We start from the raw sequence: 16,120 nt of genomic DNA on the forward strand, positions 1-16,120 counted from the left end.
TTTTGTGGAGAGGTTTCAATGAATAGCTTGTTAAATCTGCAAGGTCGTACCTTTGTATCTTTGCAACTACATATTAAATAAATGCATGCATGCTGGAGGTAGCTTTAACAGATGTCTTCATATTGCAGCGAGAAAGAGAACAAAGCACATGAGTAGACAACAGATCATATGTAGTACTAAGGGGGGGTGGTTCATTGCTCTGAAAGAAATAGATCCATACATTATACTTCCTCTTTCGAGTAATACAGCGAAATACAACAAAAAACTGTATATGTATAAAACATTGATTTTCCCTTGCATAACCCATATTCCAAATAAACATGCTTTCACAATAACGGTCCATTACTAACTTCACTATACTAAAAGTTCGGTCTTTTTGGTGGTGCTTTGCTTCTTTCAGGATAGCGCCTCTGGACCTGTGAAGTGGTATCAGCTTGGCAGGTGTCTTGTCAATGGCGGTGCTCTCGTAGTACCTCTGGACCTGTAGAGTGACATCAGGTTTGGCAGGGTCTTGTTTAAGACAACTTTCTCGGTTACCAATGTGATGTTGCTGTTAGTGTCATGATCATCTTTGAGAGGTAAGTCAAAAGGTATGATTCCTGCTCATGAACCGCATTGCAGGTGTTTGATTTGTCGTAACATGTACAGAGTTCTGATATACTAAAAGGAAATTGTCCAACTTGCACTGTAGAGAAATGTTCTTTGTCCGTTGCTTTAATGGACTTGAAGGTTTGGATAAACCTTTCAGCTAAACAATTCGTTGATGGGTGGTGAGAAGCTGACTTGAAGTCATCTGATGCCATTTTTCTTCACGATCAGTTGGAATTCTTCTGACATGTATTGTGATCCATTGTCACTCACAGTTTGTTCTGGTAAGCAATTTCAGCTGAAGATAGTCCTCAGAGGAGAGACCGTCTTTTGCAGAGGTGGTTGATTACATTGGTATAAACTCCGGCTTCTTCAAATGAGAATCCATAGCAATCAGAAACAGGAAGTCCATGAATGGCCCAGAAAAGTCAATATGTTCTCTTTGCCATAGTGAAGATAGCTAGGCTGTAATGGTGCCTGTGGGAGTGCATTTGAACTTTTTGGCATTCCAAACAGCTTTTGGCCAAGTCTTCAATCTGTTTATCTGTTTCCAGCCAGCACACATAGCTCCAGGCGAGACTTTATCTTGACCGTACCTAGGTCTCCTTCATACAGAATCTGTAACACTCTAGTGTGCAGTTTGGAGGGAACCACAACACGAGATCCACACATCAGTGTTCTTTGACATACCGACAGTTGGGTTTGTCTTGCTGAGAACTCTGAAAGCATAGGGTTACTGTGAGCTGGCTATCTTGCATGGTGATTTCATTGACTTTTGGCAAAAGTGGGTCATTCCTTGTTTCACTTTGCATTTCTGAATTTGTTACTGGCAACTGGTCCACCAATGCTGTGTGATACACTTCTGCTGGGTCACAGTATGAAGACATTTTTTTCCAGTTGCCAGCACTGGAAGGTGTAATAAGCCATCAGTGTTGCTGTGTTGTTTAATGCTCCTGAGCGCTATGTCATAAGAGTGGGCTCCTAGGAACAGTGCCTGACATTGTAACCGGGTAGCAGTTATCACTGGAATTCCCTTCCTGGGATTGAAAATAGATACTGGTGATTTGTTACTAGCATAAACTTTTTTCCATAGAGATGGTGGTGGAATATCTTTATTCCCCATACTAGACTTAGGAGCTCTCAGTTGAACTGTGCGTAGTTGCATTCTGTGTTCACCAGTGATCTTGAAGCAAAATCGGCCGTTCGGATCCATCTTTCATAATGTGTGACAGAACAGCTCCAATGGCATCAGGAGGTGCACTGTACACAAGTCTGAATAGCAACAATAGGTCATAATGGGTGAGCAGTTCATTGGATGTTATTAGTCCCTTTGTTTCCTTGAATGCTTTTTCACGTCTTTCTGACCATTCCCACTTTGCTCCTGTTTGTAACAGTGCATGCAATGGATGTAGCACTGTAGCAGTGTTTGGGAGAAATTGGTGGCAGTAGTTTACAAGGCCTAAGTATGACCTGACTTGTGACACATTTTCTGGTTTAGGTGCCTGTAACACTTACTTCAGTCTTCTCTTGTGACTTCTGTAAGCCATACTTGTCAATGACATGTCTATAATATGAGATTTCATTCTTGAAAAACTCATATTTTTCTCTCTTTGCACACTATACTCACTCGGTCTGGTAAGCAGGTTCTGGAGGTGCTCTTCATCATTCTTGCCCGTCATGATAATGTCATCAAGGTAATATTGTGCTCCTGGGATATCTTGGAGCACCCGGTCCATTGCTTTTCGCCAAGTTTCTGGAGCTGATGCAATGCCAAAGACAAGATGATTATACTGGAATAGTCCTTTGTGAGTGTTAATCATGAGGAACTTCCTGCTTCCGGCTTGTGACAAGTCAATATTTCAAAACCTCTCCCTGCCTGCCAAGATGTTTAAAAAAAAGTCTTCTATTCATGGCAGGGTATATTGCATAGTACGTAGCACCAGGTTGATGCTCGTTTTGAAATCTACACATATGTGAATAGCTGTGGCCTTCCCTTTCTTGATCACCAGGACAATGGGCGTGGCCCATCACTCCATTCAACCTTGTGGAGAATTCCTGATGCCTTCAGACTCTGAAGTTGAGTATTCACTTTAGTACATAGTGCCTAAGGCACTGGACCGACTTTGTGGAATCTTGGTGTTGCTGCTTCATTCAGTTCAATTCAGGCCTGCATGCCTTTGAGTTTACCGATCCCCTTCTCAAACACCTTCTCATTAGCATTAAGCAGCTATGGCAGTCTCTGGTTAATGGTCCATCTAGGCTACCGTTTCCTGTTGATGCCACACTGAGAGCTTTGATTGAGTGCCAGTCTAGTTGGATTTTCTTAACCATTTATGTCTGAAAAGTATTGGCCCTCCACTTTTTAAACACCTAAAGTTCTAGCTGCTGTGTTTGGCCTCCATTTGTCCCATTTACTTTAAGTTTGCATTGGGAGATGCTTTTTCTCCTGTGTAAGTCTTTAGATTACTGAGGTATTCTCTAATAGTACCTTAGAAAACAGTCTGTTGTAGTCAGCTTCAGGAATTATGGACAAGCTGACCCTGTATTCAGCTTCATTTTCAGTTTTACACCAGACACATCTATTGTGATTCATATGATTTTGTGATCTTCAGTAATACTGTGCAGTTTTAGGCATGACAGGTCACCTTTGTCAGACTCTTTGTTGTCTGATTCTGTTCAACATTCAGTTACTTTATGCATTTGCTTAGTTTTGTTTTCGAGACTTTTCACTGTGTTGTGCTTTTTGTCTGCCTTGCATACACTCTCTATGTGACCTTGTCTGTGGCACTTTCTGCAGGATTTTTCTTTGAACCAACAGTCATTTGTATCAAGGAGGGATTTGCCACAACAATAACATTTTTGGCTTTCTGCACCATTCAGGAATATTTTGTGCATTTCACGCACTCTATCCTCCTTTTCTGTAATTCTGCATCATCCTTTGTTGCAATCTCTAATGATACTGCAATGACCAATGTCCGTTCTAAGGTTAGGTCTCTTTCAGAAGTAGCCTGTTTTGAGTGCTTTGAATATGCATGCCACATACAAGCCTATCCCTTAATGCATCAGAAAGTCCACCTCTAAATTCATGGTCCTGGGAAAGTTTGTGCAGTTCTGCAGTGTATTCAGAAATGCTTTCATCCTTTGACTAGTTCCTTTTATAAAGTCAAAACCTCTCAGCTATTTTCAGCAGTTTAGGGCTCAAGTGATTTTGTAAAATTGTAGCAATTTCATTGAGCGTTTTGCTTGCTGGCTTTTCAGGGATTACTGGGTTGCTAAAGAGACTTGCGTTTTAGGACCCATTAAACTAAGAAGTATGGTGGCTTTCTTTTGCTCCTCCACATTTTGCTGATCCACCCTCTTGATATATGACTTCCAGCCTTCATTAGCGCTATCAAATTCATCAACTTTCCTGAATGAAGCCTTTTTTTTACTTTAACTTTGCTAGTTGCATCTTTCACTCTATATTACGCGAGCAATTACTCATGCGTCCCTTTGTTAGTGCACGTGACGGCCCTCATACTGTATAGCTCTAGCTGTTTCATCCCATAACTGTCGGTGCAGTTGTTGATATTCTCTGACATTCGGGTTCATACTTGTCGCCAATTTGTTGTGTCTATGCACAACTACATATCAATCAAATAATAGCAGGCAAGCGGGAGGTGGCTTTAATTGATGGTGTCACATTGCAGCGAGAGAGAGAGAATCATGCACAGGTGTAGAGAGCAGATGAATGTGCATGTGCAGACAACAGATTATAATTAGTGCCAAAGGGGGAGGTCATTGATCTAAAAGAAATAGATCTATACATTATAGTACTGATGCTGTTTGCTTTCTGATACCTTGTCTAAGTGATTCTTACTCTTTATACAGTGTTAATCTTCTATGATGATGATCGAGGCTTGTCTGTGTTCTCTGTTATATCCATACTCACATATTTACAGCAAGAGCTGCCAGTTAGCAGTCTGAGTGCAAATCCATAGCTCTGTCATAGCTCTTCATATGCACATTAGGGAGCTATGCTTTGCTTTGTATGTGCAGAATCAAAATCAGATTTAATATCACTTGCATCTGTGGTGAAATTTCTTGCCTTTGTGGCAGCAGTACAATGCAATATATAATAGAAAAAAAATATCTCTTAGCAGCTAAACACTCATTATGAATTTGATTTAAATCTGCTGAGCTTATTTGCCTTGAGTCCAGGAAAGTATGGATGGGTGGATGGTTTATTGTATTTGAAGTGTTTTGTATGCTATGTTCATTTAACTTAGACATTCATGGTCTTTGTGGATATGTGTTCTTCTTGAACATGCTACCTCTGTAGAAGATTCATTTCAAAGAGTAATAGGTTTTGTTCACTTTAAAGTAACAACATAATTTGGAGGATAACCAGATAGGTGTGGCGGAAACATTTGGCTGTCTATTCTCACTCTACGTACCCAATGACAATATACTGTATATCAGTTTTCTCTTCCTTTAATGGGAAACTTTCAGACAAAGGTACAAGGATAACTTTGATAGAGTTTGATTACCAAGGTGACGGTTTTGCAACATAATTCAATTTGTTGACTTAACTGTATCTAAAATTTGCTATGAACTACTTGTCCATGTGACTTTGTTTTTGGATTCGGAATCCTGCTTAACATTTCTACCATGTAAATAGAAGTTCATAAATTTTAGAAGTGAAAGCACAGCTGTTGTTAGAATGACTTACCAGGTGTGCAGATTGCAGAGTGGTTGGTTTGCATTTAGCTAGCATGTAGTTTAATCTGTGCTACTGTGGTTGAAAACAGAGCAGAAATCCAAACTATAAATATGAAGAACTTGGTAGTATTCGAACAAAGAATGTGGCTAAAATTTCCATATGAAAATTTCAATAACAGCTTGTGTTGTTGAGGCTGTTTATAATTTAAGCTTATGATAAGCATTTCATTCCATCAGTTCATTTAATATCTGAAGTACTATTTGATTGAAGATTTTACCTGTGAATTTCTTGTCAACAATAGGCTGACCTAATCTGTCCTGATCTCAGTGGTGAATACCTTTTGGTCAGCTGGTTGTAAACCTACTAAGTCCTCAATGAGCAATAATGTTGTTGAATGATATGTTGCTGTGATGTGACTGATGATAAGGGGAAATACTTGTTTCATAAAATAGCTGACAAAACTTTGACATTCACATACTGTAGATGATGCTCTTTGCTTAGCTGATTAATAACATTAGTAAATGCTTTTGAGTGCCCATGCTATAATTTGGACTTTTAAGACCAAACTAGAACTAAATACTCCTGCTCTGACCTGTCCATCTGTCGCAACTGCATTGTGCTAATGAGACCCAAGAAGGTTTGAGGAACAGTGCAGTAATATAGTGTTGTCTCCTTAATATCGATTAATTTTTGATTATTGTTTTAAGCATTGCTGAAGAGCCTGTAATGCCCTTTTTGGTAGAAATTTCAAAGATTCACTACCCTCAAAGTGAAGAGATTTTGGGACACTAACTCCCCAGGCAGAAGATACAACACTTCTGCAATTACCCTATTAAGTTGATTTGAAATTTGTATGTTTTACTTAGGTTATCTCTCCTTCTGAACCCAAGAGAATTTTAGAAACATCGAAAACCTACAGCACAATACAGGCCCTTCGGCCCACGATGATGTGCTGAACATGTACTTAGTCTGGAACTGACCTCGGGTTACCCATTGCCTTCTATTTTTCTAAGCTCCATGTACTTATCCAGGCAAGAGGTATGTTGGTAGACCCCAGCTTCACTTCAAGGACCTCTGTAAGTGCGACATGAAAGCCTTAAAAATCTACACAGAGTGCTGGGAGGATACAGCAGATGACCGCAACAAATGGCGAGGTACTCTTCAGCAACACCTAAAGTAAGGCAAAAGAGTGATCCTGAGTCAGTTTGAGGAGTGGAGAGCTAAATGGATAGCACAGTGGACAACAATTCCACAACACCCTACATAAGCAGTAGCTGTGGCAGAGTCTGCTGTTCCAGGATCGGCATCAATAGCCACGGTCGACGCTGCTCGACAAACCAGTGACTACCAGAGGCGCAGTACCCATGGTCGACCACGACTGACAGAGGCCACAAACAAACAAACAAACACACGCACCCCCCCCCCCCCCCCCCAATTGTATCTGCCTCCACCGCTGTTGCTGGCAGCCCAATCCATGCACTCACCACTCTCTGCGTAAAAAGCTTACCACTGACATCTCCTCTGTACCTACTTCCAAGCACCTTAAAACTATGCCTTCTCGTGTTAGCCTTTTTAGCCCTGGGGAAAAAGCTTCTGACTATCCACATGATCAATGTCTTTCATTATCTTATACACCTCTATCAGGTCACCTCTTGTCCTCTGTCGCTCCAAGGAGAAAAGGCCAAGTTCACTCAACTTATTTTCATAAGCCTTGCTCCCCTATCCAGGCAGCCTCCTTGTAAATCTTCTCAGCACCATTTCTGTAGTTTCCATATCCTTCCTATAGTGAGGTGACCAGAACTGAGCACAGTACTTCAAGTGGGGTCTGACCAGGGTCCTATATAGCTGTAACATTACTTCTGATCTCTTGAACTCAATCCCATGGTTCATGAAGGCCAATATACTGCATGCCTTCTTAACCACACAGTCAACTGGAGCAGCAGCTTTGAGTGTCCTATGGACTCGGACCTCAAGATCCCTCCGAGCCTCCAAACTACCAAGAGTCTTACCATTAATACTATATTCTGCCATCATATTTGACCTACCAAAATGAACCACTTCACACTTATCTGGGTTGAACTCCATCTGCCACTTCTCAGCCCAGCTTTGCATGCTAAAGATGCACCACTGTAATCTCTGACAGCCCTCCACACTGTCCACAACACCCTCAACCTTTATGTCATCAGTAAATTTACTAACCCATCCCTCCATTTCCTCATCCAGGTCATTTATAAAAATCACGAAGAGAAGGGTTCCCAGAACAGATCCACGAGGCACACCACTGGTTACCGAACCCCATGCAGAATATGGCCCATCTACAACCACTCTTTGCCTTCTGTGTGCAAGCCAGTTCTGGATCCTCAAAGCAAGGTCCCCTTGGATCCCATGCCTCCTTACTTTCTCAATAAGCCTTGCATGGAGTACCTTATCAAATGCCTTGCTGAAATCCATATACACTACATCTACTGCTCTACCTTCATCATTGTATTTAGTTACATCCTCAAAAAATTCAATCAGGCTTGTAAGGCATGCTGACTATTCCTAATCATATTATGTCTCTCCAAATGTTCATAAATCCTGTCTCTCAGGATCTTCTCCATCAACTTACCAACCACTGAAATAAGACTGCACTGGTCTATAATTTCCTGGGTTATCTCTGCTCCCTTTCTTGAATAAGGGAACAACATCTGCAGTCCTCTAATCCTCTGGAACCTCTCCCATCCCCATTGATGATGCACAGATCATTGCCAGAGGCTCAGTAATCTCATCCTTTGCTTCCCACAGTAGCCTGGTCCTGGTGACTTATCCAACTTGATGCTTTCCAAAAGCTCCAGCGTATCCTCTTAAGGTCTACGTTAACAAATTTCTCGTCACATGCCGGTGATAATAAACCTGATTCTGATATGCTTAAGCTTTTCAATCCACTGTAAGTCATCCCTACAATCGCCAAGGTCCTTCTCCGTAGTGAATACTGAAGCAAAGTATTCATTAAGTTCCTCTGCTACCTCCCCCCGTTCCATACACACTTTTCCACTGTCACACTTGATTGGTCCTATTCTCTCATCTTATCCTCTTGCTCTTCACATACTTGTAAAATGCCTTGGGGTTTTCCTTAATCCTGCTTGCCGAGGCCTTCTTATGGCCCCTTCTGGCTCTCCTAATTTCATTCTTAAGCTCCTTCCTAGATCTCTGTCATTACCTATTTTTGACCCTTTCGTAAGCTTTTCTTCTTGACTAGATTTTCAATTGCCTTTGTACACCACGGTTCCTGTGCCCTACCATCCTTTCCCTGTCTCATTGGAACGTGCCTACGGAGAACTCCACTCAAATATCCCCTGAGCATTTGCCACATTTCTGCCATACATTTCCCTGAGAACATCTGTTCCCAATTTATACTTCCAAGATCCTTCCTGATAGCTTCATATTTTCCCTTACTCCAATTAAACACTTCCCTAACTTGTCTGTTCCTATCCCCCTCCAATGCTATGCTAAAGGAGATAGAATTATTATCACTACCTTCAAAATGTTCTTCCACAGAGAGACCTGACACTTGAACAGGTTCATTTCCCAATACCAGATCAAGTACAGCCTTTCCTCTTGTAGGCTTATCTACATATTGTGTCAAGAAACCTTCCTGAACACACCAAACAAACTCCACCCCATCTAAACCCCTTGCTCTGGGGGGATGTCAATCAATATTGGGTAAATTATCTTCCATCATGACATCCCTGTTATTATTACAGAATCTATCTCCCTATCTACTCTTTGATGTCCCTGTTACTATAGGGTAGTCTATATAAAACACCCAGTAGAGTTATTGACCCCTTCCTGTTTCTAACTTCCACCCACAGAGCCTCAGTAGACAATCCCTCTATGACTTCCTCCTTTTTTGCGGCCATGACACCATCTTGGATCAGCAAAGCCACACCCACACCTCTTTTGCCTCCTTCCCTGTCCTTTATGTAACATCTAAAGCCTGGCACTCGTAAGTAATAATTCTTGCCCCTGAGCCATCCAAGTCTCTGTAATGGCCACAATATCATTGCTCCAAGTACTGATCCATGCTGTAAGCTCATCCGCTTTGTTGATGATACTCCTTGCATTAAAATAAGACACATCTCAAGCCGTCAGTGTGAGCTCATCCCTTCTTGATCACTTGCCCATTCTCCCTCTCAGACTGCTTACAAGCTTTCTCTATTTATGAGCCAACCTCAGTCTCTTCAGTTCATTTCCAGGCCCCCCAGCAATTCTAGTTTAAACTCTCCTAAGTAGCCTTAGCAAACCTCCCTGCCAGGATATTGGTCCTCCTTGGATTCAAGTGTAACCCGTCCATTTTTTACAGGTCATGCCTGACCCAAAAGAGGTCCCAATAATCCAGAAATCCGAATCCTTGCTCCCTGTTCCAATCCCTCAGCCACGCATTTATCCTCCACCTCACTCAATTCCTATACTCGCTGTTATGTGACACAGGCAGCAATCCCGAGATTTCTTCCTTTGAGGTTCTTCTCAGCTTCTTTCCTAACTCCCTGTAATTCCCTCTTTTTTCAGGACCTCCTCCCTTTTTCTACCTATGTTGTTGGTACCAATATGTACCACGATCTCTGGCTGTTCACCTTCCCACTTTGGGATATTGTGGATGTGATCAGAAGCATCCCTGATTCTGGCACCTGGGAGATAAACTACCATCCATGTTTCTCTCCTGCCTCCACAGAATCACCTTGTCTGCCCCCCCCCAACTATAGAATCCCCCTTCACTGCTGCCATCCTCTTCCTTTCCCTACCCTTCTGAACCACAGGGCCAGACTCTGTGCCAAGGCGCAGCCACTGTTGTTTACCCCAGGTAGGTTGTCTCCCTCCCCCCCCCCCCCACAACAGTACTCGAACAGGAGTACATATTGTTAAGGGGACAGCCAATGGGGTACTCTCTCATATCTGACTCTTGCTTTACCCTGCCCTGACTGTTAGCCACTTAACTGTCTCCTGAAGCCCCGGTGTGACTGCTTGCCTATAGCTCCTCTTTATCACCTCCTCACGTTCCCTGAGCAGACACACATCATCGAGCTGCAGCTCCAGTTCCCTAACCCAGTCCCTAAGGAGCTGTAGCTCGACACACCCTGGCACGGATGTGGCTGGGTTTTTCCCAAAGATCCCACATCTGACACCCAGTACGGAACACTGGCCTCACAGAAATAACCTCCTATTCCTATTCTTCACAAGTAACTTACCTTGCCTCGACTCGTTATCGCGGAAACCCTGTTGAGCCAAAGCCCTCCTACTCTGACTCCCTCTATTCCATCATCCGGTCCTCCTGACGCCCCACTCTATAAAGCTGTATTCTTTTAAAATCTTCCCACAGGTCTAACTGGCTGAGGTCCACGCACCTGCACAGTCATGCTTTGATCAAACTGCTGAAGAGAAAACACTCTCTGTTTAAATTCTTCCCTCCAGTCTAACTCACTGACCTCCTGAGAAAAACTCAGAAAATGCTGGTAGCACACAGCAAGCCAGTTACTACCTAACTGTGTTGAAAAATCTTTATTCCATATTTTCTGTCCTTAAAATCTCCCAACCTTGCATAGCCTGATACAGCCCAATTTTCTGAAGAAGTGACTCCCTCCCAATCTCCAGTTTTATGATACCCTGGTCCCCTGCAGCTTGCTTCTGTCTCTTTTTTCCTTGACAGGTCTTTGCATGATCTTCAGCCCTCAAAGTACACTTCTGTTTTTTTTTCATTTTAACTTGTGCCTGAGTAAAGGCCCAGCTTTCTCTATTTCCCTCATTGCTTTGTCTGTAAGTCAGAAAGTACCTAAAAATCCTTTCTGTGGTAACTATACCTGCACTCTATTTTAATGAGTACCATTAAGAGCACATAAGACAGAAAAGAATACAATTATTGGAGGGAGAGAGAGATAAAAAAAGACTTTTTCTGTCATTTGTAGAAGCAATTATTTGTAGGCTTGTTGAGTTTTGAACTGTGCGACATGCGAGCATAGCATTTAGTGTAACCCTATTATAGTATGAATGACCTAGGTTCATTTCCACTGCTCAAACACTGTGAGTGTTTGTACATTCTGCCTGTGACCATGCTGGTTTCCTCAAGGTGATCTAATTTTCTCCCATTTTCCCAAGACGTGCGGGGTAGTAGGTTAATTAGTCACATGGGTATAATTGGGTGGTGCAGGCTCTTGGGCGAGAAAAGCCTGTTATTGTGTTGTATCTCTAGTAAAAATATAATGGGAGCTCAATCATATGAAGGGGTCTGTAACTCAGGTATTCGTAATCTGTGGACATGCTGCACTTTTCTGAACTATAAGAGGGAATTGCTTACTTAACTTATTTGCAATACCTGCAAATAAGTTGCATTTCACACAGACATTAAAACATTCATATTTGGAATTCATTTCAGCTTTAACAAAGTTGTATTTCTAATTCCTTTTCCAGTATTGTAGCAGGGCTATAATATGCTGATATATGGATCTTGCTTTCATCTGTCTTGTTTTGGTTATTTTCTCAGTATTCTGATGGTTATTTCAAAAGCAGACTTCCTTTATAGCTTTTAAAATGAGCTATGCCTCAAGGAGTGCCTTGAGGTTGTTAGTGCATTTGATTAGCTCAGTGTGTGAAAGAAGCTGAGTATGGTTGCTGAAGGTTAATTATTATCAGCCCCAGGACGACATTACAGGAATTCCTCGGGCAGGGTCTGAGGCCCAACCATCTTCTAATGCATTATCAGCGACCTTACTTCTCTTGATCAGAAGAATTGTATCTCTTGATGCACAATACTCAATTCTGTTCATAACTCCCTAGCAAATGAAGCAGTTTGTACCTGAAAGCAGCAGGACCCAGACAACATTCAGGAATGGACTGATAAGTGGACAGTAACAGCACCATGGCCATCTCAAAGAAGTGAGAAGCCGTCCCCTTGTCTATGGCATTTCTCTGTTCCCCACCATCAAATGATTATAAAACATCAAAAAGTAAAAAAAAAGCTGCATAAATGTTGTGGCCACAAGAACATGTTGGAGATCAGGTATTTGCTTTCTTACACCTTAAGGCCTTTTCACCATCTACAATGCACAAATCAGGACAGTGATGGAACTCTCACGGCTTGCCTGGATCACTGCAGCTCAACACTCAACAACACTCAAAGCTCAAAAATATCCAGGACAAAACAGCCTGTTTGAATCCCATCCCATACACCATCCTGAACATTCATTACCTCCACCACCAAGCCACAATAAAATACACTATGGTTACTCACCAAGGCCACTCCAACAGCACCTGCAAGCTCTCCCCCAAAATGGACAAAGGTTTTAGATGCATCAGGAATCTACCTGCAGGTTCCCTTCCATGCCGTACATCAAACTGTGCCTTCCTTTGATGGTTCTAAATCCTGAAACTCTCTTTCTAATAGTATTGTGTGAGCACCTTCATCTGAAGGATGCACTGATCAAGGAAGTGGGTTATCACAAGCTCAAATGCAATTAGGGAGAGGTATTAAATGATAACCTTGCTGATGATATCTGAAGAAAAAAATAATTTATCAAAAGAAGTTGTTCCTCGGCTTTTGAATGCATTAATATGTCAAAGTAGAATTTTATATTGCAAAGTGTTCCGCACAGTCTAAGTCATGTGGTGCAGGTTTGCAGAAACAGCAGAAAGATATTGGTGTAAAATAAAGCAGAAAATGCAGGTGATGATCAACAGCTTATGTGTGAAAAAGAAGTTCATATTATGGGTCAGGGACCTTTTATTTGAATATTAATATAGGCTGGCTTATAATTTGGCCTCCATTTACCTGCATTTGACTACTGTGGTTGCAAAAGCAGAAACTGCTTTAGATAAACTTTACAAAGCTTGACTTTTTGCAGAAATAGATTTATTGCAACATTGGTTGCAGCCTTCGATTGAGGTTCCCACAGATCTCTTGAACATCTCTCTCCTCAGGCTTCAATGTAGCTACCGTCATCCTGGTGCCCAAGAGGGCGACAGTACCTGCCTCAACGATTACTGTCCAGTGGCACAGACTTTAACACATAATGGAATGCTTTCAGTGTCTGGTTATAGCTCGCATTAAATCTCACCTTCGTGCTACATTTCCAGCTTGCTTGTCACCTAAACCATTCCACTGATGATGCCACAGCCTCTGCACTCCACTCCATCATGTCCACCTGGAAAGTGGTGCCTAATATGCCGGGATGCTGTTTATTAACTTCAGCCTGGCATTCAATATTATCATCCCTCAGAATCTGGTGGGTAAGCCGACTTTGCTGGTTCTCAACATCTTTCTCTACAACTGGATTCTGGACTTTTTGATAGGAAGACCACAGTTAGTGAGTGTTGGCAGAGGCATCTCTAGCTCCATCATGCTGAGTATCTTTGCTCCCCCAGGCTGCACGCTCAGCCTGCTGCTGTTCATGCTGCTGATGCATGACTGCATGACAGTTCAAACCAAATCATCCAGTTTGCTGAAGACACATTAGAGGTTGGCCGCATCAATACATTGACAAGATAGTATACAGAGAAGAAGTAGAACGGCTGGTAGAATAGTAATTGTGGACTTTAGAAAGGTGCAGGGTGAGCATTCCTCATTGCATGTGCATGGCTCCTCTGTAGAGAAGGTTGGGAGCATCAAGTTTCTGAGAGTGCACAGAATGAATGATCTCATTTGGTCCCTCAAGAAAGCAAAGCAGAGTCTCCACTTCCTGAGGAAATTGAGGCAAGTGAGGCTCTTCCCCAACTATTTTAACCAATTTTTACAGGATCACTGTTGAGTGTCCCAACCAGTTGCATCACTGTCTGGTCTGGGGATTGCAAGATATCTGAGACCACCAAGTCCCTATAAAGGATTATGAGGACTGCTGTGAGGATCATCGGGGTCTAATTTCCATCCATTAGAGATATCTATCAGGAGTGCAGCATACACAGGGCCCTTAGCATTGTCAGTGATCAATCCCATCTGTTCAATAATCTTGATTCCCTTCCATCAGTCAGGAGGTACCATAGCATTAGGACAAGAATTGTTAGGATGGGAAACAGCTTCTTCCCCTTGGCTGTAACACTACTGAACTCCTTGCCACCATCCAGGTCTCATCATGTATGAAGAGCCAGTAGTGTTATACTCGTTTCTTTTTAACTTGTTAATTTATTTGTGGTAGTATTATTTTGTGTGTTATATGTATTGTGTTGTGCGCCTTGGTCCGCAGGAACATTGTCTTGCTTGGTGATATACATGTCTACAGTTGAATGATGATAAATTTGAACTTTGATACCAGTTCAATTGGCTTCAAATTTTAAAAAAACTACAAATGTGAAATGGAACAAAGCTCTGGAAATGGATCAGACATCACCTATGGAGAGAGAAAAAATCCTAAGTATTGCAGGTTAATTCACCTTCATTTGATCTGGGAAAATGACCAAGTGAATTCATTTTCTTGCCATCCCAGTTCTGATGAGAGATTTTTTGCCAGAGACTTTAACTGCATTTCCCTTTCCACTTATGCTGTCTGACCTGCTGAATGCTTTCGGCATTTTCTATTTTTAATTTTCTATTAGTGAAAAATTTTCTATCGCAGAGAGGGGGAGGGACAGTGAGGTTAATGTTGATGTCTGTGAAGGGTGGAAACTTAAGGTTGTTCAGATGGTGTAATATCTTTAATAATAGAAGAATGAAGGAGATAGAGAAGTCAAAGAAAAGTACATGCTGGAACTGAAAGCTACAGAGCACAACAAGTTGCTGGTAAATGACAAAATAACACATAGGAAATACCCAGCAGATAAGCCAGTATCTATGGAGAGGGGAATACTGAGTTAATGTAACAAGTAGATGGGTATAAAAAACAATAGTATTATTGTGTGATTCTACTGTATAACTCTATGGGTTAAGAGAGATTTGGTCCATATGCAGACAAATGGGATGAGTTCAGTAGGCATCTTGGTTGGCATGGATGGGTTGGGCCAAAGGAACTGTTTCCATGCTTTATAACTCTGTGACTACTGATCTGAAATTGTTGAATTCGAGGGCTTCCAAATGCCTAGTCAGAAGTCATGCTGTTCCTTGAGCTGTGTTGAGTCACTTTGTGGATTGATTTTCCAGTTGGTTTCACTTTAGTTCTCCAATCTATTCCCATCCTGACCTGTATTTAGTCTCCTGTACTTGTGCAATGAAGCCTAACATACATTTATGAAACAGCACCTCAGCACCCTTGTGAAACAGCACTGATGTAAGCTCGTCAACCTTAACTCAGTTTTTCTCTTTCTGGTGATACTGCCTAACATTTTGATTCACTTCATTAATGCATTGTCCATGGACTGTGTGTATGTTTTGAAATGATTCTTGATTAGCCCTCTGCGAAATATATTCTTAGATTCAAACAACCAAAAGAGCATGCCTTAGACTAGTGAAGGGAAGATATTCCTGATTGCCTGGGTTTCTTTGCAAATGTTGAGTACATGGTTGTTTGTCATTGTTCTTTTATATGGTATTTTCAGACTACTTTATGTAGTAAGTTATAAACATATTCTATCCACATCAACTACATAATTTTTTCCAGAAAATAATCCCTTTGTACAAAGTACTCATTACTGAATTCCAAAAACCAGTAGAGGCAAAATATGTTAATTATATATTAGCTTACCATCAGATCATTATTCTAGGAAAGATAAGTGAAGATAAAAAGGCATAAGCTTTGCATGCTTAGATACTATTAATCCACAGGTAATTTACATGGATCAAGGTTACGTGGTCCTAATATTTGCATACTGTTTCCTGTTTCTGTTACTTGTAGCAGGGGAAAATTCATATCCTAGAAATACTTTCCGTGCTAATTT

The 16,120-nt window shown here is 41.6% G+C and overlaps 1 protein-coding gene across 3 annotated transcripts in view; it reads left to right on the plus strand.

The window, feature by feature from the left end:
* lmf1 (lipase maturation factor 1) overlaps window positions 1-16,120 on the plus strand; it is a 649,165-nt gene that overhangs the window by 146,474 nt on the left and 486,571 nt on the right. Inside the window, exon 1 of one of the 3 annotated variants that reach the window (XM_059979756.1) lies at window positions 6,342-6,444. The exons of the other annotated variants lie outside the window; for them this stretch is intronic. Coding sequence (XP_059835739.1) covers window positions 6,378-6,444 — 67 coding nt within the window. The 5' untranslated portion in view covers window positions 6,342-6,377. Of the gene's footprint in view, window positions 1-6,341; window positions 6,445-16,120 lie in introns of those variants that run through there. 3 annotated transcript variants of the gene reach the window in all.

The sequence above is a fragment of the Hypanus sabinus genome, chromosome 9 (genome assembly GCF_030144855.1).
Source record: "Hypanus sabinus isolate sHypSab1 chromosome 9, sHypSab1.hap1, whole genome shotgun sequence".
Lineage (NCBI taxonomy): Eukaryota > Metazoa > Chordata > Chondrichthyes > Myliobatiformes > Dasyatidae > Hypanus > Hypanus sabinus.